General features: G+C 44.4%; 1 protein-coding gene across 4 annotated transcripts in view; it reads right to left on the reverse strand.

Moving 5' to 3' along the window:
- Positions 1-25,368, reverse strand: part of DOCK8 (dedicator of cytokinesis 8) — a 225,120-nt gene that overhangs the window by 11,200 nt on the left and 188,552 nt on the right. For 3 of the 4 annotated variants that reach the window (XM_034647178.1, XM_011225814.3, XM_011225815.3), the window contains 12 exons: positions 22,215-22,311; positions 20,690-20,824; positions 19,510-19,662; positions 18,230-18,388; positions 17,429-17,529; positions 16,507-16,699; positions 11,484-11,627; positions 10,146-10,277; positions 9,344-9,478; positions 7,838-7,927; positions 4,636-4,872; positions 2,091-2,234 (listed from right to left, as the gene is read on the reverse strand). In XM_034647178.1, the coding sequence (XP_034503069.1) occupies positions 2,091-2,234; positions 4,636-4,872; positions 7,838-7,927; positions 9,344-9,478; positions 10,146-10,277; positions 11,484-11,627; positions 16,507-16,699; positions 17,429-17,529; positions 18,230-18,388; positions 19,510-19,662; positions 20,690-20,824; positions 22,215-22,311 (1,720 nt within the window). Of the gene's footprint in view, positions 1-2,090; positions 2,312-4,635; positions 4,873-7,837; positions 7,928-9,343; positions 9,479-10,145; positions 10,278-11,483; positions 11,628-16,506; positions 16,700-17,428; positions 17,530-18,229; positions 18,389-19,509; positions 19,663-20,689; positions 20,825-22,214; positions 22,312-25,368 lie in introns of those variants that run through there. The other variant, XM_034647179.1, reaches the window with a different exon arrangement.

Below are 25,368 nucleotides of genomic sequence, written 5' to 3' on the forward strand. Positions count from 1 at the left end.
AAAAAATCAAGGAAGGTACTGAACTTCTCAGGAAACTTTGATTTCTTAGAAGTCTGGAGATTTAGGAGAATACTCAGAAGTATAAATGTATTTTCTTTTCTTTTCTTTTTTTTTTTTTTAAGATTTTACTTAATTATTTGATAGAGAGGGAGACAGAGCAGGAGTGAGGGGAAGGGGCAGAGGGAGAGGGAGAGGGACAGACTCCCCGCTGAGCAGGGAGCCTAACACGGGACTCGATCCCAGGACCCTGATATCATGACCTAAGCCGAAGGAAGATGCTTAACCAACTGAGCCACGCAGGCACCCCAAAAAGTATTTTCTTAATCAAATGCTATACTAATAATAGGCTCTCCTTTGTATGTAAAGGTAATATTACTGCATCACTGGGTATGTGCTTTGAGTTGCTTTTCTAAAATTGAGGATTGTCTTTTTTTTTTTTTTTAAGATTTTATTTATTTATTTGACAGAGATAGAGACAGCCAGTGAGAGAGGGAACACAAGCAGGGGAGTGGGAGAGGAAGAAGCAGGCTCATAGCGGAGGAGCCTGATGTGGGGCTCGATCCCACAATGCCGGGATCACGCCCTGAGCCGAAGGCAGACGCTTAACCCCTGTGCCACCCAGGCGCCCCTGAGGATTGTCTTGAATCATCCTTTTATATTCACTTGTTGGACTAGTTGTGGGCGCCATTTTGTGTAATTGCTGGCTTGTGTCAGAGGTACACATAGTACACAGCTGTGGGCTCATAAAGTCTTCCATTTTCTTTTTTTTTTTTTTTAAAGATTTTACTATTTATTCGACAGAGATAGAGACAGCCAGCGAGAGAGGGAACACAAGCAGGGGGAGAGGGAGAGGAAGAAGCAGGCTCATAGCAGAGGAGCCTGACGTGGGGCTCGATCCCATAACGCCGGGATCACGCCCTGAGCCGAAGGCAGATGCTTAACCGCTGTGCCACCCAGGCGCCCCGAGTCTTCCATTTTCTTTAAAGGATTGGGACTTAAAGCAGAAACTTCCTAATATTTTCTGATCTTGGAAATAGAATAGTCATTTCTCCTCTGTGCTATTTCTGCTCCCTTGTTATTATCTGAACACAATTTTTGCAGGGAAGTCCAGCTGTGCTGAGTGAGGAAAAAGTCATGAGAGTCATTGGTTTTTGAGTGGAGGTGTAGACAAGAGCAGATCCGGATCTGAAATTAAGGATGAAAGTAGGAAGCTAGTACCTCCCTGTATCTGAGACAGGTTTAGTTACATGCTGAGTTTGGGAGTAAGGATTCTAAGGGGTAGAGAGAGAATATCTAGCTTGGTATGAAGTGGCCCAAGAAGACTGGTCCCTGGTCACTCCTGGTTGGCAAGGCCCCTGGCATGCTGGATTGGTCTGGTGACTGACGCAGGGGCTGCATGTTCTAGACCCTTTCTCGTCTCTCCTACAGACATTCTTAGATTGGCCTCAAGCTCTGCAACAACTCTGCCTAAATTGGGCATGACTCAGCCCTCTGCAACAGAACCCCAGATCTGCAGCGTGCTGCCAGGTCTGGCCTCAGAGTGAAGACCTCTCTGTGAAAACGGTACTCCTTACACGTGGTCCACTCATATCTAGGACTTCTTTTCTTTTCTTTTTCCTTTCCTTTACTTCTTTTCTTTCTTTCTTTCTTTCTTTCTTTCTTTCTTTCTTTCTTTCTTTCTTTCTCTCTTTCTTTCTTTCTTTCTTTCGTTTTTATTTTTTAAGACTTTATTTATTTGAGAGAGTGAGCAAGAGAGAGAGAGCACAAGGGGGTAGGGGCAGAGGGAGAAGCAGACTCCCTGCTGAGCAGGGAACCCAATGCGGGGTTCAATCCCAGGACCCTGAGATCATGACCTGAGCCCAAGGTAGGTGCTTAACCAACTGAGCCACCCAGGCACTCCTGGGACTTCTTTTCTACCATGGTTGTTACATGAAGAGGCCTCCTCAAAGTCTTCTAAACCTCACAAGTGTTGGGTCTAATTTATGTGTGGATCAGATTCCTCATCAAACTTACGGAAGGAGGGTGTAGACATACAGTGAAAACCAAAGGGACGAGGACGGGAGGCGTTGCCAGCAGCTGGTTTTGCTCACCTGATTTACAGTAGCTCCGACAGAGCCCTGCAGCACCATCTGAAGCATCTTGGCATCGGGGGGCTCCTGGTGAATGGCAACAGCTAACTGCAAGGTCTTCTTCTTCATATCTTCAATGGCAACTTCAATTGGTGTCAAAACAAACTGAACATGAGACATAAGTGCAGGGACGTCATTGTCTGGTCTTGTAAGCCACGGACAAACCTGGGGCTATGATGCACCTGGATTTGAAGAGGCAGGTAAGGAGACCTTCTGGATAGGTTAAGAGGAAGGAAAGGCCCACCACTGCTTGAATGCTTACTGTGTTCGGGGAACTTTGCGGATATTTCTCATGGACTCCTTTAAACCACCTCTGTATTCTCTCCGTTTTACAGCCAAAGAGGGATTTGCAAGGTTAAGGAAGTGGCAAAAGATGACACAGGGTAGTAAGTAGGGAGCTCAGAAATTGATCGCAATGATGTCTACATTCAGAATCCATGTTCTTCCTACCCTGTTAAGTTTCCTTTCCAATTACTGAACAAGTTACTTGACTTATAATTAGAGAAGGTATTAGAAGTACACTCAAGGTTGTTGTCCCCACCGTAACATATGATTTTGGCATCGTTTGTACCTTCTCCAATGCACCCTGAAGGTGAATTCCTGGATAACAGAATTCTCTTAAGGGTCAATCAGCTAGTTGCCAAGTTCTGCAGGTTTGGGGTAGGGTCCTTCTTGAATGTTGTAGGTGGAAGTATACCCCCCCCTTCATATACTGAAGTCCTAATTCCCAGTACCTCAGAATGTGACCTTATTTGACATAGAGTCTTTCTGGAGGTAATCAAGTTAAAGAGAGGACATTAGGATGGGCCCTGTATGATGGATATCCCTATAAAGGGAGGAATTTGGACACAGGGACACATGTCAAGGGAGAGAATGTGAAGACACAGGGAGGAGACTGTCATCCACAAGCCAAGGAGGGAGGCCCAGAACATATCCATTCCCCACAACCCTTGGAAGGAACCAACCCTGCCAACTTCTTAATTTGGTCGTTAGCCTCCAGAACTGTGAGACAATGCATTTCTGCCATTTTAGCCATGCAGCCCGTGGTCCTTTGTTACAACAGTCCTAGTGATCTAACACACCAGGGTTCTCTGGGAAGGGAGATACAGCCAAGAAATGCTGTGAGAATTCTTACAGGGACCATGTGCTATGCCTACCTGTCCTGGTGTTCAAAAGTCCATAACAATAAGAAATATAATAGATGCCTTCTAACCCAACCTCCTCCTAACTGAGTCACTCATTCAGGATTTCTTCATCCATGAAGCTCGCTCTCTGATGTGGTAGCTGAACACCCTAGCCGGTGGGCAGTGAGCTCAGTCACTTCTGCTCCTGCCCCATGAGGCATCCGCTCACCACAGCTCAGCTCGGTGTGTTCAGCAACTTGATGATGCCTGTTATTTTAATGACCTCATCTAATTAAAGAATGCACAAACTGATGAGCTGTGGGTGTGGAAAGAAACAGAACTGTTTCTGTGAACACCAAGCTGAATGGGGGGGGCAAGGCATCACGGAAGTAAGTCGCTATAAAGATTCCTGCCATATTAGGTGTGCAAGACAACTGTAAAAGGCTAGGGGCAAGCAAGTCATAAAAACCCAGGAGGACTCTGCCCTCATATTGTTTAGCAAGTATCTTTAAGCTCCTCCTCTGCTTTGTAGAAATGAAAACTGAAAATTATGGACAGTGTATTAAGGGTGAGGCTTATTCTAGAAGACAATGCCGAGCTGTGATCCGCCAAACCCAAATCACAGGGAAGGCTGGGGCCCTATATAAACTGAATGACAAAGAAATGTCCACATCTGTATTTTAAAGTAAAATAAAATGTTTATACTATGTCTAGTTTCAAGACACTTTCTTGATCAGTCCTCTTACAATGGATTCAGTCTTCTACTGTACAGACCCAGAGAAGAGAAAGGGGTCCTTGCTGTCAGTGTGTAGATGAGGAAGTTCAATGAAAATAAGTGCCTTGGGCCATGTCACAGGAGGAATCTGGGACTAGAAACCAGCTGGTCTCCTTGCCTGTCTTGCATGGGGCCCTTCCTCCAGCTCATCACAACTCATGGGGATACTCGCTTGCTGTTCCTCGTCTCTGATAACTAATCACACAACTCTGTCTGAATCACCTGTAAGCTTCCAAATATATAAAAATTCAATAAAAAATATTTAAAATTTAAATATATATTTCATATAAACATATCATGAAAGGATACATGTTAAATATTGTCATTTTGTCATTCTATTTATGTTAAAGATATAACTACAAAATACAAAATATTTAAATATAAAGTAATGCTATGAAATGCGTGGCTGCCTAAATGGGATTCCCTGGCGCTGTCAGAGTCAGGGGATAACCCCCAGGATACTATTTCCAGTGTGTCCCTTTCTTTGGTTTTCACTCCAGTCTCCCAGGAAGGAGCACGGAGAAGGTGTGTGTGTGTGATCCTGGAAGGAGACTCAGCATTCAGGGGTGACCTCAGTCCTGAGCCCGTTGGCTCCAGGAGCCATTACCTCTTCCTTCTGGATGACGCTGATCCTGGTCTTGACGTAGGGGAAGGCGTGCATGGTGGTGAGGACGGTGTTCCGCCGGTACTGCTCCTGCAGCTCTCCCCGGGGCCGCCCCTCCAGGGTGAACGGGGTGGTGTACATGAACCGTCGCAGATTGAAATTCTTCTCAAAGTACGTTACCCTGTCTTTCATCTCATACTCATCAAAGTAGGGCTCCACGAAAGTGATCTGTATGTAGGCCTGAGGGGGAAAAGGTGGGGGAAGGAGGAGATGAGCTCTTCCTCAAGCCACCACCCAGGATGCACTGGGGAAGCGTGCTGGGACACAGCACTGCTGCTCCACCCCTGGGCCCGTCCAAAAGCCACAGAAGCTGAGCGCGTCAGGCCGGACGTCAGCCATTCCTGCTCCGCACCCCCAGGGAGACAAAGGGCTGTGGGTGAGAAGGACAAGGCTGCGTGCCCATGTGAAGTCAGGTCTCCAAGCTGCCCCTCCACGCTGAACTCACTGGTCCCACCGACACTTGGTACAAGAGTTCGCAAACTGCTATTCAGAACAGACAAGCTTTCCTTTTTGGAGCCACCACGACCATTACCCACTTAGGAGAATGGCCAGACTGAAGGCGAGTAACAATCCTGAGCACGGCCAGGGATACAGAGGTGCTGGAACTTTCACATACCGACGGTAGGAGTGCAGAGCGGGACAGCCCCTTCTAACGTCGGCTAGTCATTCCTTACACAGATAGATGACACTGGCCATCTGATCCCCGAACCCCGCTCTGACATGTGTATCCAAGAGAAACGAAAACTCACCTTCACACACCTTGTCTACAGCAGTAGAATTCATAATAGACAAAAACCAGAAACGACCCAAGCGCCCCTCCTGCGGGGAACGGGTAAACAGACGGTGGTATGGCCAGATGACAGAACACGAGTCCACAGGACAAGGGAACAGACTACTACCACACGGACGACTCCCACACGCACTGAGCGCAGTGACAGGGCCAGACTGACAGGACTGTGTGCTTGCGCTTATGATTACAGGGTTCCATTTATATGACCTTTTGGAAAAGGCAAAACTACAGAGACCGACAGCAGATCAACAACAGTCAGGGGCTCAGAGCAGAAGGGAGAGGCATCGGGAGATATTTGGGGGTGATGGAACTCTTCTTGGTGGTGGTTAAACGTGTTTGTCAAAACTCACAGAACTCAATACCAGGAACGTGAACTACACTGCATGTACCTCATTTAAAAATCTGCGTGCACGTGCACACACACACACACACACACACACACACACTGAAGAAAGGCACTAAGAAAGAAGGCATCTTTAAAAAAAAAAGAAAGAATAACAGTGACCACAGTCTCTGTAATACCCACCCAATGAAAAGGGTGGGGACGTCACTGACCTCAGCCTGTAAATCACTATTTAGTGTGATGAACTCCGGTTGTCATTCTGGGTTCGGCTTCTCATCTAAAACTCTCAGCACCTGCCTTGGATATTTTAGAAGAGGGGACAAGTGTACCATGTGTCAGGGACGTCACTGGCGACTGTCTGCGGCATGGGCTATGCACGCCTATCTTCGAAGGACCTCCGACACCTCTGTCTAAGCCTAGCTCAGCTCTTACCTTAGGCCTGGACTAGGGAAAGTGTCTCAAGTGAGCAAGTCTTCTGAAATCTGGAGAAAAACGAACTCTTACATTTGGTCAGTTCCTCCCTACTTGCATCATCTCCTTAATATCCTGGAGGACAGAACTGAGGGAACAGTTTGGACTCTTCACTTTCCAGGCCTGCCAGATGGCAAACGCTCCTCTGGCCCCCAGCATTTCATAACTACCTTGAACTTGCATTATTCCCAGCAGCTTAGACAGCCTCACGCACACATCTGTCTATGAGGTGGGCTGAGCAGGAGGACAGCACCGATGATACACTAAGGAATTTATCTAGTCTTTGTCTGCATTTGCTGGCACGCAGCTTCCAAAACCCTTGGAATGTCCCGAGGGATAGGAGTGTCTTTGTTATTTTAATGAGGTGACCCAAGCTTGGTGGGTCCCAGGATGAGGGCTGGTCACCCAAAAGACCAAACATGCAATTAGACGGTTGAGACTCCGGGCTGACTTTGGCCTCAACCAGGGAGGGGAGGTGGGGTCTGGAGACTTGAGTTCAGTAACGTGGCTCCTGAGTTAATCAATCGTGCCCGGACACTAAGCTCTGGACAGCAAGACTCTATGGAGCTTCCTGACAGGTGAACATACAGACGTGCTGGGCAAGGGCGGGGGTTGGGGGACATGCCCGAAGTCCACAAGGAGGGGGCATGGAAGCGCTGGGGTCCTTCTCAGACCTTGCCTTCTGTGTACCTTTTATCATAAAACTGTCATTGTCATAAGGCACTTTCCTGAGGTCTGTGAGTCACTCTAGTGAATTCCCTAACCTGAGGGCTGCCACAGGAACCCCCAAATTAGTAACCATTTGGTCAGATGTGCCGGTGGCCCGAGGCTGGTGTCGGAAGAGAGGGCAGGGCTGTGCAGGCCTGTGCCCCTGCCACAGGCTCAGGGTAGGGAGTGTCCAAACTGGATGAGGCACACCCAGCCAGGGATGGGACAGAATATGCCCTCCTGTGACAAGGGAGGTCACCGAGGTCCAAGCCCTCCCCATCATTCCCCCAATGTCACGGGGCCCTGCACATGGCCAGAAGAAATTCCTGCAGCCTAGAACAGGGTGCCATTAAGCGCTGCAGTGAGAAGTTTGCATCTTTTCAGGATGTTTGAAGTTGGTGTAAACTTTGCACAGAAAGGCAATAAAGAACAGTGATCAAGAGGACAGACCCTGAGCTTGGGTCCTGGCTTGGACACTTGTGTGATCCTGGAAAGCTGCTTGACAATTTTGTACCTCAGTTTTCTCATCTGTAAAATAGGAATAACTACACCTACTTCAAAGGGCTCCTGGAGGATGAAATGAAGTGATGCACACGAAGGGCCTGATGCAGTGCCAGGCACACAGTTGGTGTTTAATAAATGGCAGATCTTACGGATCCTGGCTTGGAATATGGTTTCTTTAAGACCTAACCATATAATAGTTGAACCCTCGACAACAAAGTTTGGTTACATTTAAATGACTTTGAGAGCCCAGACAGAGGTCATTTTATGTGTTGGGGGTAGAACGAAGGGCATCAGAGCCTGAGGGTGACTTTTTGCAAACTTCTCCATACCTTGTTAGGATCCAACTTGGTTTTGTCCACAGGAGCAGAGTCTTTTATCACTTCCACAAATTCCTCACCGAAACACTGGCCATAAAATCCCTAGGCAAGAAGAACCAACAGATGATAAAGGTTATTTTAATGTAATGCAACTCTTTGTGTCTCAGAAGTGGAGTAAGTTTGAAACAGTGTAAGGCAGAATTTGCTCACTGATTATTAGAAGTCTTTCTGAGCTAATGAGGCAAGTTAGCATTTCTGGAGACAAAAATAAAAATATAAGGAAGTGCAGCATTGCAAACTGATGGCTGCTTCCCTAAAATAAGTGTGCTTGACCTCTAATTCAACCAATGTCTTCATATTTCCCGAAGCAGCTCCAGGGGAATGGCACTATTTACTTCTGGCCTTTTGTGCCCTAGGAACTTGGAGGTCACTCACTAGGCTTCCCAGAATGTGACAAACCACATTTCACAAGAAGACAAATCATACATTTCTAGTCCTATGGTGGAGAAACATATTAGGGAACCAAGTGGCCTGGGGTCAATTGCTAGTTTTCCATCTCATGAGCTGAATGACTTTGGGCAAGTTACTCAACCACTCTGGGGCATGGCTTCTTTGAGTTAAGTAGGAATTAAAGTCTCTTATTTTCCAGGGATGGATAGCATAAGGACAATTTAGCAACTAAAGTGTTTTAAGTTTTACAGCCATGAAAAAGCATAAATTCAAAGCAATACAAGCAGGCGTAAGGCATGAATTGAAATAAGTGTCAGCACTTCAGGGAACCCCAGTTACTCAGCCTGAAAAGGTTTTGTTTGGAGGGCATGCCTTGACTTTCCTCCTGAGTTCTTGGTGCTTGGCCCTTTCTATGTCTGCTTTTCTCACTTTTCTCTAGGCTGTTTTCCTTTTTCTCCATCCTTTCCTCTAGGAACATGCTGCTTTTTTCTATGACATTATGGATCAAAAGTAGACAGCAGGTTGGAGTTGGGGCTTCCAGCCTATGAGATGGGACACCGACTCTGATGAGCTGCAGAGGAGGGCTCCTTGGACCAGCTCAGCAGCAAGAGCTCACTGTGCTCATGGTGTGGCTACTGTGAGCATCTCTGTGTCAGAAGTGGGATGTGTTGTCCCATGAAACCAAAAGGATGATCACAACACTTTCTAGGGATAACTCAGTAATTTGGCCAGATTCAAAGTCAAGGTAATAATCTTAAGGCTGAAAAGCTTTTACTAAAATTTAAAGAGTGATAGGAAAGCACATGACATCAACTGACTTTTGGGTAGTCTTGAAAATAAATACTAACCCTATAAACTTATAAATTTGGACAAGCAAACGCAGAATCTTAGGGAAAAATTCTCCAAATCCTGCTTTACCTTATGATCTCACCGAATACCTTCATATTATAAATGCAATGTGGAAAAATTTTTATACAGATCAATGACAAATCCATAATTTTGGGAGGGGGGCAATGACCCACTCTAACTTGCGTTTGTGAAGTATACATTGTCAAGCACTTTTCTTACCTCTAGTCTGTGAGAGATCTCAGGAAGCTTGGTAATAGCAGGCTCTTTGTAAACAAATTCCTGCTCATCTAAATCCCCAAATTTGGATCCATAGAAACCAACTCGGAAGTAAGTCCCAAACATTCTCTTGTGACCCTAGTGAGCAAAATAAGGTCATTTGTGAGCATCTATAGGCTTGTAAAGGGCAAGATTCTTTTATTATTGTGCTACAAAACATTTTATTTATTTATTTTTTGAAGATTTTACTTATTTCTTTGACAGAGGGAGACGAAGCACAAGCAGGGGGAGCGGCAGGCAGAAGGAGAGGGAGAAGCAGGCTCTCCGCGGAGCAGGGAGCCAGATGTGGGGCTTGATCCCAGGACCCTGGGAGCATGACCTGAGCTGAAGGCAGAGGCTTAACCATCTGAACCACCCAGGCACCCACAAAGCATTTTATTCCTATGGCTAATATAAACCGAAATCATGCCTTAAAAAAAAATGCAATGTTTATGGAAGAAACATCAAAAATAAAAAAATAAAAAAATAAAAAGAAATGCCATGAAAGATTTCTAGGACTTCTTTGAAGTGAACTTTAAAAATCCTCACATTTCCTGGTTGTGCAGTCATCCTTTCTTTCAGTCTGAACTGTCTGAACCCTGGTTCTCTACCTATTCCCAGCCCCTCTCCATTGGGTAGGTAAGAGCAACAGCAATGATGTGCTTGAGGCAAATCACTCGCTAGAGAGGAAGCAGGGCTAAGGATCTCTGGGATGGGGTCACCTGCTGCCAGGTAACAGGACCTGCTGGCCAGGCTCCCCAGCTACCTTGCTAATGATGCTGTCAAAAGCCTTCTGCAGCTTGTCATGGGTGGAGGTCAGCTTCCGGAAGTCTCTGTGTGCTTCCAGGATGGGAATGACCAGCTTGTAGACCTCATTAACCGTCTCGTACAATCCTCCCTTGGAAAGAGAAGAAAATCAACAAGAATTTAATCCAGGAGACAGTTAAGAAGAACATCCAGAGTTTGTTATGTGCTGGAGGATGGATTAGTAATGGGCGCCACAATATTTTACAGGCAAGAGTGATGTCTGGCCTTTTCTGGGACAGCCGGAGCATGCAAACAGAACTAGACATGCGCTAAATGGTCCTATATGATGATGTGAAGTGGGCAAAAGGGTTTCCAAGGAATAAAAACAGGAGATTGGCAGCAGGGACTCGTAACTACTCAGGAAGGCACTTTGGCATCCTTAAATGTCATCAGGGGTCACCCTTAGCCAGATGTTCGATGCATGCATAAAAGGAGTTGGTAGGACTCTAACTAGTTCACTTTCTTGAATTTTAGGAAAAATGGAAGTATATTGCTCTTTCTCTGAGTCCTGAAATGGAAAGCAGAAAAAAGATAGTTAAAAGAAAAAATACATAGAGGTTGTAAGGTAGGAAACTTGGAAATGAAACGTAGAAAAGAAAGAAAACTATAAGGATGAACATAAAAGTGGATCAGCTAAATATAGTGAAGTGTTAGGTATTTACTTGGCTTACAACTGGGGGGAGGAGTGGGGTTATTAACATGAAAATGGGCAAGAGACTTTCTCCACTGCCCTGAATCTCACTGACTTAATCTACCTATTTTTTTTCTCTTATCAGGAGTGTGTAGACCCAGACTAGGCAAGTGAGGGGAGTCTCAGTGGTTTGCCCTCCACCGTTCTCTGAGCTGGTCCTGGTTTGTGCCAGTCCTGAGGACTACCTAGTTGTCAGAGAGACGGCCGGTCCATCTATTCCCTCCCTCCCCTCCCAGTGGCTCCGCCCCAATATTTTTCTCCACCGGAGGGAGGGAATGAGAACATGCCTCATCATTTGTGGTGTAACCCTGCGCAAGCCATTTCACCTCTCTGTGGCCTAATTTCCACCCTATTAAATGGAAATAATACAGTATAACTGCTGCGCTAAGAGCCTGCCATGAAAACCAGAATAAGCAGTGATGAAAGGCCTTCTCGGCTCCCTGCAGAACTGACGCAATTTGCATACATCAAAGTCATCTGGGGCCACCTCAAACCCCAGCCTGCACAGCCCAGCAGGAGGTGCGCCTGGCTCGGGGTGAAGACTGGCATTCATGGTGCTGGGAGTCTGTCCCACGCGGAGGCCCCGGGACCCCTGTGAGCACTGACCGTGCTGAAGAGTTCAGCGGCATGCTCCAGGAGGCCCACCAGGCCGCTCTCGGTGAAGTACCGGCCCGAACACACGCCGTCCTCATCGGGTGACAAGGTGTCATCTGAGACCGCAGACTCCTCCAGCACGTTGGAAGAAATGTTCTGAAAGAGATCCCAGTATAAGCCCGGAGAACAGGGGGACCGGACTAACAAAGGGTACCAGAGGAACCCAAGATGGGGCACTGAGCCAGCCTGCATTCAAAGATCCTCACAGAGCCTGTGATTATAGAATGTCTCTAATTCCACCCACAAGACACTCTGGCTGCCATTTATTTTGAAAGGATACACTGAGCAACTGGTCTTCAAAACTTATAATTTTCTTTTCTTTTTGACCTTTAGGACATACACAAAGGGTACTTACCTCAGTGTAGGAACAATTGAGTTACTGTCATGAAACGACCTTATGGGACATCCAGCAGGGGTCATGGTTTTTAAAAAGGCAAAGACCAGGGGCGCCTGGGTGGCTCAGTCGTTAAGCATCTGCCTTCGGCTCAGGGCGTGATCCCGGCGTTCTGGGATTCAGCCTCACATCAGGCTCCTCCGCTATGAGCCTGCTTCTTCCTCTCCCACTCCCCCTGCTTGTGTTCCCTCTCTCGCTGGCTGTCTCTCTCTCTCAAGTAAATAAATAAAATCTTAAAAAAAAAAAAAAGGCAAAGACCAATTAACAGCTAATGAGACTCGTGCTTCAGCAGCCCAGTGAACCTTGGAGTGCGTTGCTACTGACTTGACTTTCAGGTGAACAGCCATATTATACAATAATAGTCAACGAGAATGTCCTCTTGGTGGCCATTTTGATGGCAATGCAACCTTTATTGTTGTCTCCCATTTTGTTCTTTTTTTCAAGATTTCCTTTACACAAACCATAGAGTTTAAAGTCTCCAGCAGAGAGTGCAGTAACCAGGGCCCGGGCTAGGGTCAACCAAGTGAGAAACCAAGGGCACAACCTTTAGAGAGGCATTCAATCCCAGGGTCCACCCAATCTCAGGAAGTGATGACTCTGAACTTGCTTGACCCTAGGAGTGAGTGCTTCCTTACATTCTGCCCCTTAGGTGCCTCTTGCCTCACCCCAGCTCTGGCCCTTGCAGTGACTCTCATACTCTTGACATATTAAGAGTCTTTTTTTTCAACCTGTCTCACAGCTGTGGAAGAAATGCATACAGCGCGTAAAAGCAATGGGACATCTTCCCAGCTTAGAGATTGCAAACAGGGAGCACACATGCCACTCCTTCCTATTCCTACACTGGTAGCAGGCATAACTAATCAATTATAGCACCATTTCCCTTGAAGTTTAGATATATAGTCAGTCCTTGAACAGCACTGGTTTGAACTGCACAGGTCTGCTTATACGCATGTTCGAAAATATACTAGACTCTGAAACTAAGAATACTCTGTATGTTAACTAATTGAATTTAAATAAAATCAAATTAAAAAATATATTGGAAAAATCTTTTGAGATTTGCGACAATTTGAAAAAACTGACAAACCGTGTAGTTTAGAAATACCAAAGATATTAAGGAAAAGTTAGGTATTATTGTAAGAATATACCATACATCCAGCATACAAAACACATGTGAATCAACAGTTTATGTTACCACTAAGGTGTCTGTTCAACAGTAGGCTATTGGTAGTTAAGTTTTGGGGGAAGTTAAGTTACCTGTGGATTTCTGACTGGGTGGGGGGTGCCCATGTTGTTTAAGGGCCAACTGTATTCTCAAAATTCACGACCAACTGACCAGAGTTGGCCTGTGAAGTAAAATGATCTGCTTCCTGGCCTGGTTAGCAAGATCAAGTGAATCAACCTTAACAATCAAAGAAAAGAGCCGTCACAGTCCTCTATCTACACATCCAAGATTGTAATGTAGGTTTAGGAATATAGGAGGCTCTCAGAATCTCTTGTGACCAGTCTTTTTTCCAAACCCGGCCTTTCTATTATAATGTTTCCAAACTGAAAATAACAGAAGGTCCCAGGGATTCAGTTGAAAGAATCTAATAACTCAAGAAATGAGTGCTATGAGAATTGTATGCAATTTTCTACAGGTAGAGGAACAGATCTGAAGTAATGCAGCTTTCTTAGCTGTAACTAGAGGGAAAGAATTCTGGCAGACTTCCCTGGCTTCGGAATCAGGGAGGTAAAAGTCAGAGCAGGATCTGAGAATGTACCCATATCTACATTTGCGGAATAAACACGGCAGTCTGGGGCATAGAATTTCAACGATCTCAGTGCCTTGGAATTCAGTGGCCTCAAAGTTATTTTCCTTGCACAGATTTATTTATCTCCAGTTTATAATTCTTTTCCAAAAATTCAATTTTATTTGAGCAGAACGAGGTTGAAAACTAAAGCACACAGCATTTGAGAAGTCAACTCTGGACATCTGTTGTTAATGCTGTCCAGAGGTCCTCTATCCTTTTGTAGAGAAGGCCTCCTGGGGAACCATCCACAAGTCCAGATGCAGACCTCTACTCTGGCCCAGCCAATCACAGCATTCCATTTCTCTGGCCACTCTGACTGGCTCAGGGATGAGCACATGAGCCTGTCAGAACCAATAAGATGCACTGAGACTTTCTCGGCAACTGCTAGAAATGAGCCATCTCTCTATTCTCCTGGTCTTGAACCTGGGAAGGCATAAACCTAAATACTTCTCAGTGGGCATGGGAAGCCTGTGCAGGACGAAGTCGACGTATGGGAAAGCAGAGACAGGAAGTGGTGACAACACTGAGGTCTGATGACATGGTTTGCATCCCTCCTTCCAGTTTGGCGGGTGCTGCTCCCAGCTCGCCTCTCTCATGCAAGCTGATAAATTCCATTTCCACCCTAGGTCAGTCTAGGTTTGGTATTCTGTCACTTGCAAGCATACATTTCCAAAAAGATTTGGTATGTCTCCTTTGAGGGAAAAGAATTGGCTCAAAAGCAACAACATAATTTGGCTTCTCTTCCGTAGCTGAGAACACCTACCTCACCATGTTCTGTGTATCATGAAGACCTCATACTTTGCAACTCCTGCTTCCCCCTTCACCTTCCTGGTCCTTCTGAGCTTCCCACGACTCCCAGGTTAGGTCAGATTATAAACACTCCTGGCATCTTGTACCTCTTTCTTACAGCATTTATCATAATTGTAACTGAATATGGAATAGAATATTTAGATGATGTCGCTTTCCCTGGCTAGAAGGTAAAGTTCATGAGGACACAGTAAGTGCTCAATAAATATCATCTAGAAAAATAAATGAATGGATATAGAGATATGAAAAATAGAGCTAAATGCTCCCCTGTAGGGACAATGTGGAGTTTTTCTGTTGGTTCTAGAATAACTGCTTTATCTCGCCTTGGCATGGCTTATTATAAGCAAATCAAATGAATTCTAGGCGAAATTAGAATTCTCAAGCTTACCAAACATGAGAGTCAATAATGAAATGCCATTAATATTTAAGTGACAAATATACAAATAGAATACAGTAACAGTGAAAAAGGCATAAAAGAAAGATACAAAATAGTTCAGTTAATAAAGCATGGAAAGAGGATGATATGATTTAACATCGAGTAAAAAACCCAAAGATTTTCTGGGAATTGAAAGAGTAGCACTAAAATATTTATCCTTGATAATATCAAATGGCCAAAATAAATGTGATGAAAGAAGCAGATACATATCAAATTACCTTTGTAACTTTCTTCGCTTTTATGTGAATGAAAATCAGATGTGATATTTTTACGCTTTTTGGATAAGAATTTCATTTTTGGCCTTTAAACACACATTTCTGAATTGAGAATAGAAGTGATTTGCTGAGGATGAAATGTTAGAATAAATATTGTTACTGAACGCCGTAAGAAAAGAGGGGTTAATAATAAGAGGCAAACAGGTGCACAGGTGAACAGAGTTCAAGGGAATCAGAAGCTCCTGCCCCCCCCCCCCCAGCAACGGTTTCAGTGACTTCTTCGCAAAGCCTGGGGAAGCTACTCTGAATTGTCCTCTCCCTCTGGTTCACATGGCCATCGCAAAATTGTGTTGAACAGTACTGGAAAAAAGCCTTTTATAAAACCAGTCATATAGATTCAAACAAGGATAATACAGGCACTTACAAATGACTGTGAGTCTGGCTTGAAAAGGCTCTATTACCGTACTGTATTGTTCGTGGTTTCAAGGGGAGTCATTTCTGTAGATTATCTCTCTTACAAAAGGACTCATAAAAATTTTATTTTCTCTAAAGACTGTATTAAACTATTCAGCAAAAGCTATCCAAGTGGCCACTGAGCATCCTAGCCTGAGTCAATTTTCAGACCTGGTAGACCATTTTCCTTTGCTAACTGTGGGTAATATTCAGCTTATCCTAAGAAAGTACTGGTTCAGCTCCTTTTTGCTCTTCCCAGGTCAATGTGGTTCTTCCTCGCCTTGGGACTGAAGTGTGGAATGCTACAGAGTTGGGGAATGGCTCGTGCGAGAAATCATTTCTCTAGTGTCTGGAAAATACTTTCCCAGTTGTCAATGTACTGTGCCAACTCCAAGTCTTTGAGAAAGAGTTTAAATACCTTAGAAAAACTGCTCTCTCAGTTTTGTCATCTGTAAAGTAGGAGTCATAGTCCCTTGCCTATCTGCCTGCTTTACTGGTGGATGCAGAGGGTCAACTGAAATCATGGATCTGCGTGTTTGGGAATGCCTGGAGTGCCTGTCAACTCTATATTTATTGTAAATAGTTTAAAAAAAAAAAACCAAGATAGTAAGATAGTAAAGTAATTAGAAGAGACAAATATAAGACACTAAGGAAGATTTCTTTCAGCCTTGGCACTACTGACATCTGAGGCCACATAGGCATTGTAAAATGTTCAGCAGTGTTCCTGGTTTATACGTGTCAGACGCCAATGCTCCCCCCTCTCCCGTTGTAACAACGAGAAATGTCTCCAGAGATCTTCAAATGCCTTCTGGGTTGGGAGGCAAGACCACCCCCAGTTGAGAACCATGGCTCTCAAGGAGAAGCTGCATTTGCCCCCCACCTGAAAACTGACGCTGCCCACGGGCAGGTAGCTGTGGTCCTCCAGCATGCTCAGGTACTCGGCCACTAAGGCAGCCGCGTGCACCAGGCACATGGCGGCCTCCGTGTAGCATTTCTTCTTGGTGTGTTTCTCGGCCATGTTCTGAAGCCAGGTCAGCCGCAGGTCAGGAGAGGTCTGGTAACTCTTGGCAATTCTGAGGACAGATGGAGAACGTTTCAACGACAGCTGGTTAATGACACTGTTTTTCTACTGTGCATGCCACTTTTTTCTCCCAGAGGAACCGCCCCCCCCAACCCTTAGAGGTTTTCCCCACCTGTTCAGAAAATGAGAGAAAAAGCAAACATTTATCAGTCCAGTTGTTTCCATTCCACAGGTAGGGTGTGCTGGACCTCAAGAAATAGCATTTATTTAAAGTTTTATGGGGAAGGAAAAGGCCCAATCAAACGAGGTCTATTTTAATGGATCTCTAGCAGTTTTCTTCCTTTTCTTTCCTTTCTCTCAGAATAACAACAAAAGTACGACCCATCTACGACATCACATCAGATCCAATTTATTTCTATAAGTAGTTTCTCCTGAACAAGGACCTTAAGACAGTTTGAAACTATAAAGTAAAATATGATTTCTAAATAAAACTATACATCTCTGTCCAAATATAACCGGAAAAAACATATAGGAAATAATTCATATGATAATAGTTCTTTTCTCTCCTTCTTTGTAAAAGATACCTCAGTTTAAATTAGGGGGATATTTCTAAAAATACGTACATGAATCAGTCCACTCTGAATATTAATTTCTACATATGCAAAGGATGCCATCCAAAACTGAACCCACATGGACCAAGATAATGACACTTCCAAGACCTCCACAGTGACAAACTCTAGACCCTCAGCTGACACCCTTTGACTTTATCAGAAAAGTGTACCTGTACATGAGATCCATAAGCATCTCGGGATCTTCCTGAAATTCCCTCATTTTCACCGTGTCATATAAGATGCTGTTCAGATTGCAGAGAAGTTCTTCCACCTGCAAAAAAGCGAACACCTTTAAACAATCATGGCTTTGTCATCCATGGTACCAAGCTAGGGCTGCATTGGAAGGGCATGGGACAGCCACGGGCGGGCTTCTCTGTGGGAGCAGAACTCACAGGTGGAGGGGAGTCTGGATGGACCCTGCATGGCCTTCATCTTTGCAGGTCCACGTGCTTCGGAGGCCCAGATGTGAGTTGGCCCTTGGGATCCATGAATTAGCCCTGAATCCTTATGCTAGCTTCCCTCTTGTTTAAAGTAACTTGAACTAGTTTCAGTTATTTGCAACCTAGAAGAGCCCTCAACTGTACTCAGGAACATCAGGTCTTTTTATACCAAATAAGAGGCAGCTTAGGACTTTAGCTTACATTTTTATATATATATATATATATATATATATATATATATATATATATATATATATACTGGTGGATATATATATATATAAAATAACTAATATATATAGCAACCAATATACAGGGTGCTATATATTATATGTAATATATAGTGTGTTAGATATCAAATACATATGTATACATAATATTTATAAATCTTACGTATAACACAGAACTGTTATATAATTACATATTATATGTAACACACGAATACACAGTATACACACACACATATATATACCCAAGTTTATACCTGTCTGATCCCGAACCTGTGTGTGAGATAAGGCACCCTCTTCAGCTTACCTGGGTGGGGAAAGGAGTGGCCTGCATGGCTATGTCCTCTTCTGCATAGGCCAAGATCGTCCTCAAGGATCTTCTCAGGTACTCCTCGTTAAAGTCTGGTGCTTTGCCCACCAAAGATGCCAGAGACATGGTGACTTGCATCTTCACTCTTGCAAAGTTCTGCATCAGGAAGAGGAAAGATGGAACAAACAAGAGGCACTCAGCTAGCAGATAATGGAAGGCGGCGGAGCCAGGCACCAGGAACTCCCCAGTGCTTCTTTTACCCCATCTCAACCATTTCCTTTTCTCTCAATGAAATGTGAGCTCTACTTTTCACAAGATTCATATCGTTGTTTAAATGGTTTAAATGGACTTTGCTCTGACATAAATCTGTCAGCTGCCTTTAAATTTTCATTGAGGACTGGATGGCCGCCATGCTGTAAGGCTGGGAGGTTCCTACAAAGTTGGGTCTCAAAGATGGATCCTTTTGTACCAGCTTTCCTCTCCTTGGGACTTGACTTGAATTGGAAAAAGGAACAGTATCTCCATGGCCACACTTTCTGAGATTCAGGACCCTGGACAGGCAGTGACTTTCTGTTTCTCCTTCCCTTCCAGCCCTATGGAAAAATACGGTTATCCTGGGGGTCCCCGAGAAAATGTCCTAAATATTTTCAATAGTTATGCCTCACATATGACAAGGACCCTGTCTTTTTCCTATGGGCCAGTTTATCTTTTAAGATCTCTTGGACATGTTCGTTAACATGACCACAAATGTAAATAATCTCGATAAACTAAAATCTAGATAAAACTAAACAAACTAAGATCTAGATAAATCTAAATACACTAAAATCTAGATAAACTAAAGCAAAGGTTAACTCTTTTGCAATACAGCTGAATTCCAAAGGCTGCAAAGCTTCTATTAAAACACAGGTGCCGATGATACCGCTCATTCAAATTCTCCTCCGTAGGTCATCCTGGTACCATCCAATCAGAATTCGGAAACCAGACAAACGCTTCTGAATTCTTAACCTGCCTGCCGTATTTTTCCCCACAGAGGACAACTTTTAATCTCCCAATATTCATTCATTTGTCCTCGAAACACACAGATGGAAACCACTGCATTCATTGGTCTTCTCTTCACTTGTGATTGCAAACCCAAAGGCCGCTATCCATCTACATCATCCGTTGTCGCCTTCCCATGGGACAGAAGGAAATGGCGATCCCACAAACTTTTCCTCAACCGAGGCTTTGCTCTGACTTTCTCTCCATTTCTGGGTCACCCCGCCGGTGGGAGCGCTTACACTGGTGGCTCCAAAGCTGAACCTCATGAGGAGGTAGAGGGTGGCACAGGCTTGGCTCCGGGTGACGTCCATGCTGCTGCTGCAGTGGTGTAAGACTCGCTGGCACAGGTCTGCACACTGCTCCACCTCCTCCTCAAACAGCAAGTCCCCGAACTGCAAGAGACACAGAGGCCGTGAGGCAGCCCTTGGCACTTTCGTGTTTTTTCTGGACTGGATGCCTGTTGAAATAGGCAATGTCTGCTGGGACAAGCGGAAAGCCTAGAAGAGCGCATGCATTGCTCTATGAAGATAATGAGCTCCTTGAGTCAGAAGATGAGTCGAAACAATGGAGTCGACTTAAGATTTAATTATGAACTTCACCACTAAGCTCAGGGCCGCGTAGTTAACCGCATTGTCAGCCAGGTTGCACTCGCTGGCAAAGTCACCTCTCTGCAGGAAGGATCCTGTGTTTACTGAGTCCCCAGGAAATGACTGGTGACTAAGAAAGAGAAAATAATCCTGACAGGGGAAAGCAGAAGAATTCTACTTTCTAAATGTAAAAGATCCCGGGCTTCTGGCTGCCTCAGTTGGAAAAGCATGCACCTCTTGGTCTCAGGGTCATGAGTTTGAGCCCTATGTCGGATGTAGAGATTACTGAAATAAATAAATAAACTTAAAAAAATGTAAAAGATCCCATTAAGAAGGTACCAACAGAGATTTTTCCAAACCAGGGGGAGAAATTAAACTGCATTAGACCACTTGATGTAAGAAAAATCTATATACTTCAGGCTATGAGAAATTTACTTCTGAATCTTCTCTCATTTTACGACATGATGTTTTGCAAGACTTACTGATAGGCGTCATGTTTAGGACATTAATCTCACCCAGATGTGGTATTAAAAGGGGTGAAAGGCAAAGGTGCTCAGCTATTTTTCCTCTCAAGTCTCCAGCGAGTGGCCATGTCAAATGTCTATAGTTCTGTCCACATTTCAAGTGTGAGAGCCACTGTTGTTCTAAATGGCGACTTCTCAAAAAAAATCAGGGTGTCTGCTTTATTCTTAGGTAGACTTAACCTTTACCTTGATGTCAATACCGTGCTGTGTGGGTTTTGGGGCACCTGATGGGAGAAGGGAGAAGTGTGAAGCCAGATGAGACTCTCAGCTCTTAGTTAGGAGTAAGAAAACAAGCAGCCCATGTTTACCTTGGCAATGAGAGCCCGGAGTGTCGCAAAGCAGTGAGTCAGGTAGGTGGTGCTCTGATCGCAGCTCAGAGAATTCACCAGGACCCTTAGAACACCTCCCAGCAGGCTGTCTTTACAGTCCAGAGCCGAGGTTGCCTGGGGGGAATGGAAGAACAGCGTCACTGAATCCCTGCGCTGTGCCAGGGAGCGGAGGGGTGAAGACACAAGTTGGCGCTCTTGACAATTAGCATAGCGATGCTGACGTTCCATCTCTCTTAGACTAAGATATTCAGCGTTTGGCCACCACACACATCATCCATTACCATGACAGCTGAAGACCTATTTCCAAATGACTTTGTTGCAAAACTCCCAAATGGTTTGGGATTTATGTCCAATTCCGGGCTGCTGAACTAAGTTATAAGGCACACCTCCCCCCACCCCAGACAACAGCTCTTGGAATGTTCTTTCTTTATATAGAAGCCACAGCTTTCCTTGTGGGCTTCAAAACACAATTGTCAGCCTCCCAGTACAAAGCGGGCTGTGCGGTGGCGCAGTGTTTCTAAATAGAACAGCAAGACTAATACCACCAAAGGGAATGACAAGAAAGTGCCATTTCTTTGGGAGAAAAAAGGCATTTTGGGGACTGGTAAGTATATAGCAGTCAAAGCAGTGATGGATAGAGATATAATCAATATGATGCCAAGTAGTTAAGATATCAAAGATACCACATACTTTTTGTCTTTATGTTTCTATAACAATGACTTTGATTGTAGACCACCTAAAAGTAGGATAACTAAGGTTTCCCTGGGTTTCAACAATATTTCTTTTCCTAGCTCCAAAAAGCAACACTCAATCTACCTAAATAAATGATTTCTTGCTGGAAACATGGAGGGACTCATTTCTCAGGTTAACTAAAAACCCATTATCACGTAGACTTCCTGGGAATTTTTGGAAACACTCACTTAGGAGATAAAATTAGTACGGTAAATTGTCTTACTACAATGTTCACAGTGGCACTATGCTTTTCTGCGGCGGGGATGGCAAATTCATGCTACAAGTGACTTTCCTTCACCAATCTGGGTCCAAAGGAGCCCTCTTTATTCAGACCTAGCACTTTTTCACCTGGTCCAATCATAATCTTAGCTCCCATACTAGACGTCAACCATGATTCAACTGCAGTTCGCCCATGAAAGAAACAAAACACAAACCCTAGCTACCATCCCTATTCTAGATCATAAACCACCAGCTATGTTCTATACTCGGTACACGCTTGGCAGATTTAACTCTGAGGGTCACCTTGTCAAGCACCCAAGTGAGCAGCGAGTCAAAGGAGCCAGAAGAATGTTCAGTATCTCTGGAATTTGTAAGGTGAACACTATTGTAAATGGTAAAAAAAAAAAAAAAAAGAAAAAAGAAAAAAAGAAAAAAAAAAAAAAAAGAAGGGGTTTTGGGATCACATTTCTTTCACAGTTCTCCATAAAGAGTTCCTTATTAAATTCCAGTAAACATATTCATGTTGAACAGATCAGGTGTGTGTTGTCCTCACCTGGATAATGTTCTCCTGCATATCCAGGATGATTAAATTTGCTTCTGTAGCCAGATTGCCACTGATCAGGGCTTCTTGATCTAACTCTGCCTTTGTTCTAAGAAAAGAAAAGAGAAAAAAAAAGAGGTCAAATTAAAGAGCATATCAAACCTGGCCACATTCCAGGGATGGGAATCTATGCACCAAGGCGTAAAGAAATGTCTGAATAGTCCATCTTGAAGTGAAAACAGAGGAGCTGGCCAGAGGTAACCAAACAGTACAGGGCGCTTTCTGAGATTAGTGCCTGGTGGAAACGATTTTCTAGATCAAGTCTACAGGTCATCCGCAGCCCCGCTACTATGAATAATGATGACAGTTACAGAAAGAACAAAATGGGGAGAAAAGCAATTATTGGTTGCCACTACCAGTCAGGCTAGCCAATCTCCACTGCTGTGTGAAGCCTCGGGCCGTTCCTGGGTTTCCTGAATGAGAACCACTCTAGACCTGAATCAAGGGAAGCCTCTGCCACAGGCCAGAGGGAGCCGGACTGGGTGTGATCTGAATTTGGCAGACAGCAGTGCTGCTGGATTGGGAAAGCTGGTACTTCTGAACTGGGGCAGGGAAGAGTCAGTCTCTTGACGTCCCAAAGACCCCCCTGAGGGTTGCTCAGTCAAGTGGGGACCTTTTGTTATCTCCCCAGTGGGCAGCAAGGTGGCATTCCTGTGGGACGGCAGGTCATTGCACATCCGGCTGGGTGTTACTGGTTACTAGCCACTAGGAATGGTAGGGAATGGGAAATTGCCTGGCACCACTTCTCAGCAAGGTTTCCATTTTGAGGAACCAGAACGTTTCAGGCACTCGTTCACTGATTCTCATAAAATCTAAGTGAAGATGGGAAGGGATATTTTGTATCATCTAAATTTAGAGGCCAGAAAAGGGAAGGGTGAAGAATTCATTTCCCCAAGATGCCCCAGAGGCCAGTATGTTGCCATAGGGGTTGGGGCGTCATGATGTGAGCCCACAAGTCTTGGACCAGAATCACCTGTTCTTGAGTCCCCTTTATCCAACAATGGGAGCTCTGCCACTGCTTATATACTACTGAGGGCTCAGAATAAATGTTTCCTTGTGTTTTAAATGTTTCCAAGCTGGGGCGCCTGGGGGGCTCAGTCTGTTAAGCATCTGCCTTTGGCTCAGGTCATGATCCCAGGGTCCTGGGATCGAGTCCTGTATTGGGCTCGTCTGCTTCTCCCTCTGCCTGCTGCTTCCCCTGCTAGCCCCTCCCCCGACAAATAAATAAAATCTTTAAAATTTTCAAGCTTTGGACAGGCTCTCTGGTCCCAAGGGGCTCTATGTTGTTGTTTTTCTTTTCCTTTTCTTTTTTTTTTTTTTAAAGATTTTATTTATTTATTCGACAGAGATAGAGACAGCCAGCGAGAGAGGGAACACAAGCAGGGGGAGTGGGAGAGGAAGAAGCAGGCTCATAGTGGAGGAGCCTGATGTGGGGCGATCCCAGAACGCCGGGATCACGCCCTGAGCCGAAGGCAGACGCTTAACCGCTGTGCCACCCAGGCGCCCCTATGTTGTTGTTTTTCATTCTGCAAGTGATAGTATTTGTGTAAGAAAAGTGAAATATGAAAGCTATTTTTAAAAAACGTAGATTTTTAAATTGGTAGATCTCGATTTTGAGCAGTGCTATGCAACAGAAACATAATGAAAAACACGTGTCATTCTCCATTTTGTAGCCACACTAAAGAAAGCAAAAAGAAATAGGTGAGAGTAACTGAAAATATTTTACTTGACCCAATGCAGAAAAAAAATTGTCAATGTGTAATCACTATAAATATTACTAATGAGATCTTTTGCATTCCTTCTTTGGTGCTAAACTGTCAAAATCTGGCCTCTACGTTTCACTTGTAGCACTAATGTGGCTGCTCTATGGGACAATGCAGACCTAGATCCGGTTTTTGTTTTTGTTGTAAAAGTTTCTCAATTGTGGTAAAATACACATAACATAAAATTTCCCATCTTAACCATTTTTAAGTGTACAGTTCAGTGGTATTAAGTACATTTGTATTTTCATGCAACTATCACTGCTGCCAATCTAGTTTTTAGAAAGCCTGCCAGCCAGTCCTTCAAAACACTGGTCCTAGGGGCACGTGGCTGGCTCAGTCAGTGAGGCCTCAGCCTTTGGCTCAGGTCAGGATCCCAGGGTCCCAGGATCGAGCCCCATGTCCGGCTCCCTGCTCAGTGGGGAGTGTGCTTCTCCCTCTGTGTGTGCGTCTCATCTCTCTCTCTCTCAAATAAATAAATAAATAAAATCTTTAAAGAAAAAAACAACACTGGTTCTAAAATTGGACTGGACAATAGCATCACCTAGAGAGTTTTACCAAGTATTGGTTGCTGGGTCCCACTGCTGGAGGTTCTGAATTCATTGTTCTGGGCACTGGGAGCTCTAAGAGCTCTCCTGCTGATTCTAACGTATAGCCCAGTTGAAAATCATTGCTCTAAAAAAAAAAACAGATCCAAAATAATTGAAAAACGACCTGAAAGAACAAGGTGAAAGACATTGCTATTGGAATTACAAAAAGTTTTCCAAACAGCTAAACGGAGGAGTTACAATTTTACTATGGCTTCTCTTGAAAAACAAAACAAAACAAAGAAACCCACATTGCCCCTGACCGGGGAGTCCTGGGAGGCCCTGCACGGAAAGGCTCAGTGTGATGTTACTTCTGCGAGCAAACAGGGAAGGTTTCCCAAAACCTCAACTTATGAAGCCCGGGCCAAACATGTCTCATTAGGCTCTTCTCCTACTCTCAGAGAGTAAATGGTCTAACCCCCTAAGTGGTTCTGTAGCATATAACTTCACGAGCATTTCTTTCATTTTGTTTTTTGGGGAAGACAAGGGGTGCGTTGCCTGAACTAGAATTTACGGATTCTCAGAACCAAAACATCTCAAAAATTAGTTCAGGCAATGAGCCCCCTGTCTTCCCCAAAAAACAAAATGAAAGAAATACACGTGGAGTTATGTGCTCGAAGAATAAAATACCCAAAGCAAATGGAGATTAATAAGACCAACAACTGGGCTTTCCCAGTAACATCTGTAATAAAAATATGTTTATCTCCTTCATGTTTTAAAATAAATTTGACTCTCAGAAGTCCCATAAGTGAACTAGAA

This window comes from Ailuropoda melanoleuca, chromosome 17 (assembly GCF_002007445.2).
Source record: "Ailuropoda melanoleuca isolate Jingjing chromosome 17, ASM200744v2, whole genome shotgun sequence".
NCBI lineage: Eukaryota > Metazoa > Chordata > Mammalia > Carnivora > Ursidae > Ailuropoda > Ailuropoda melanoleuca.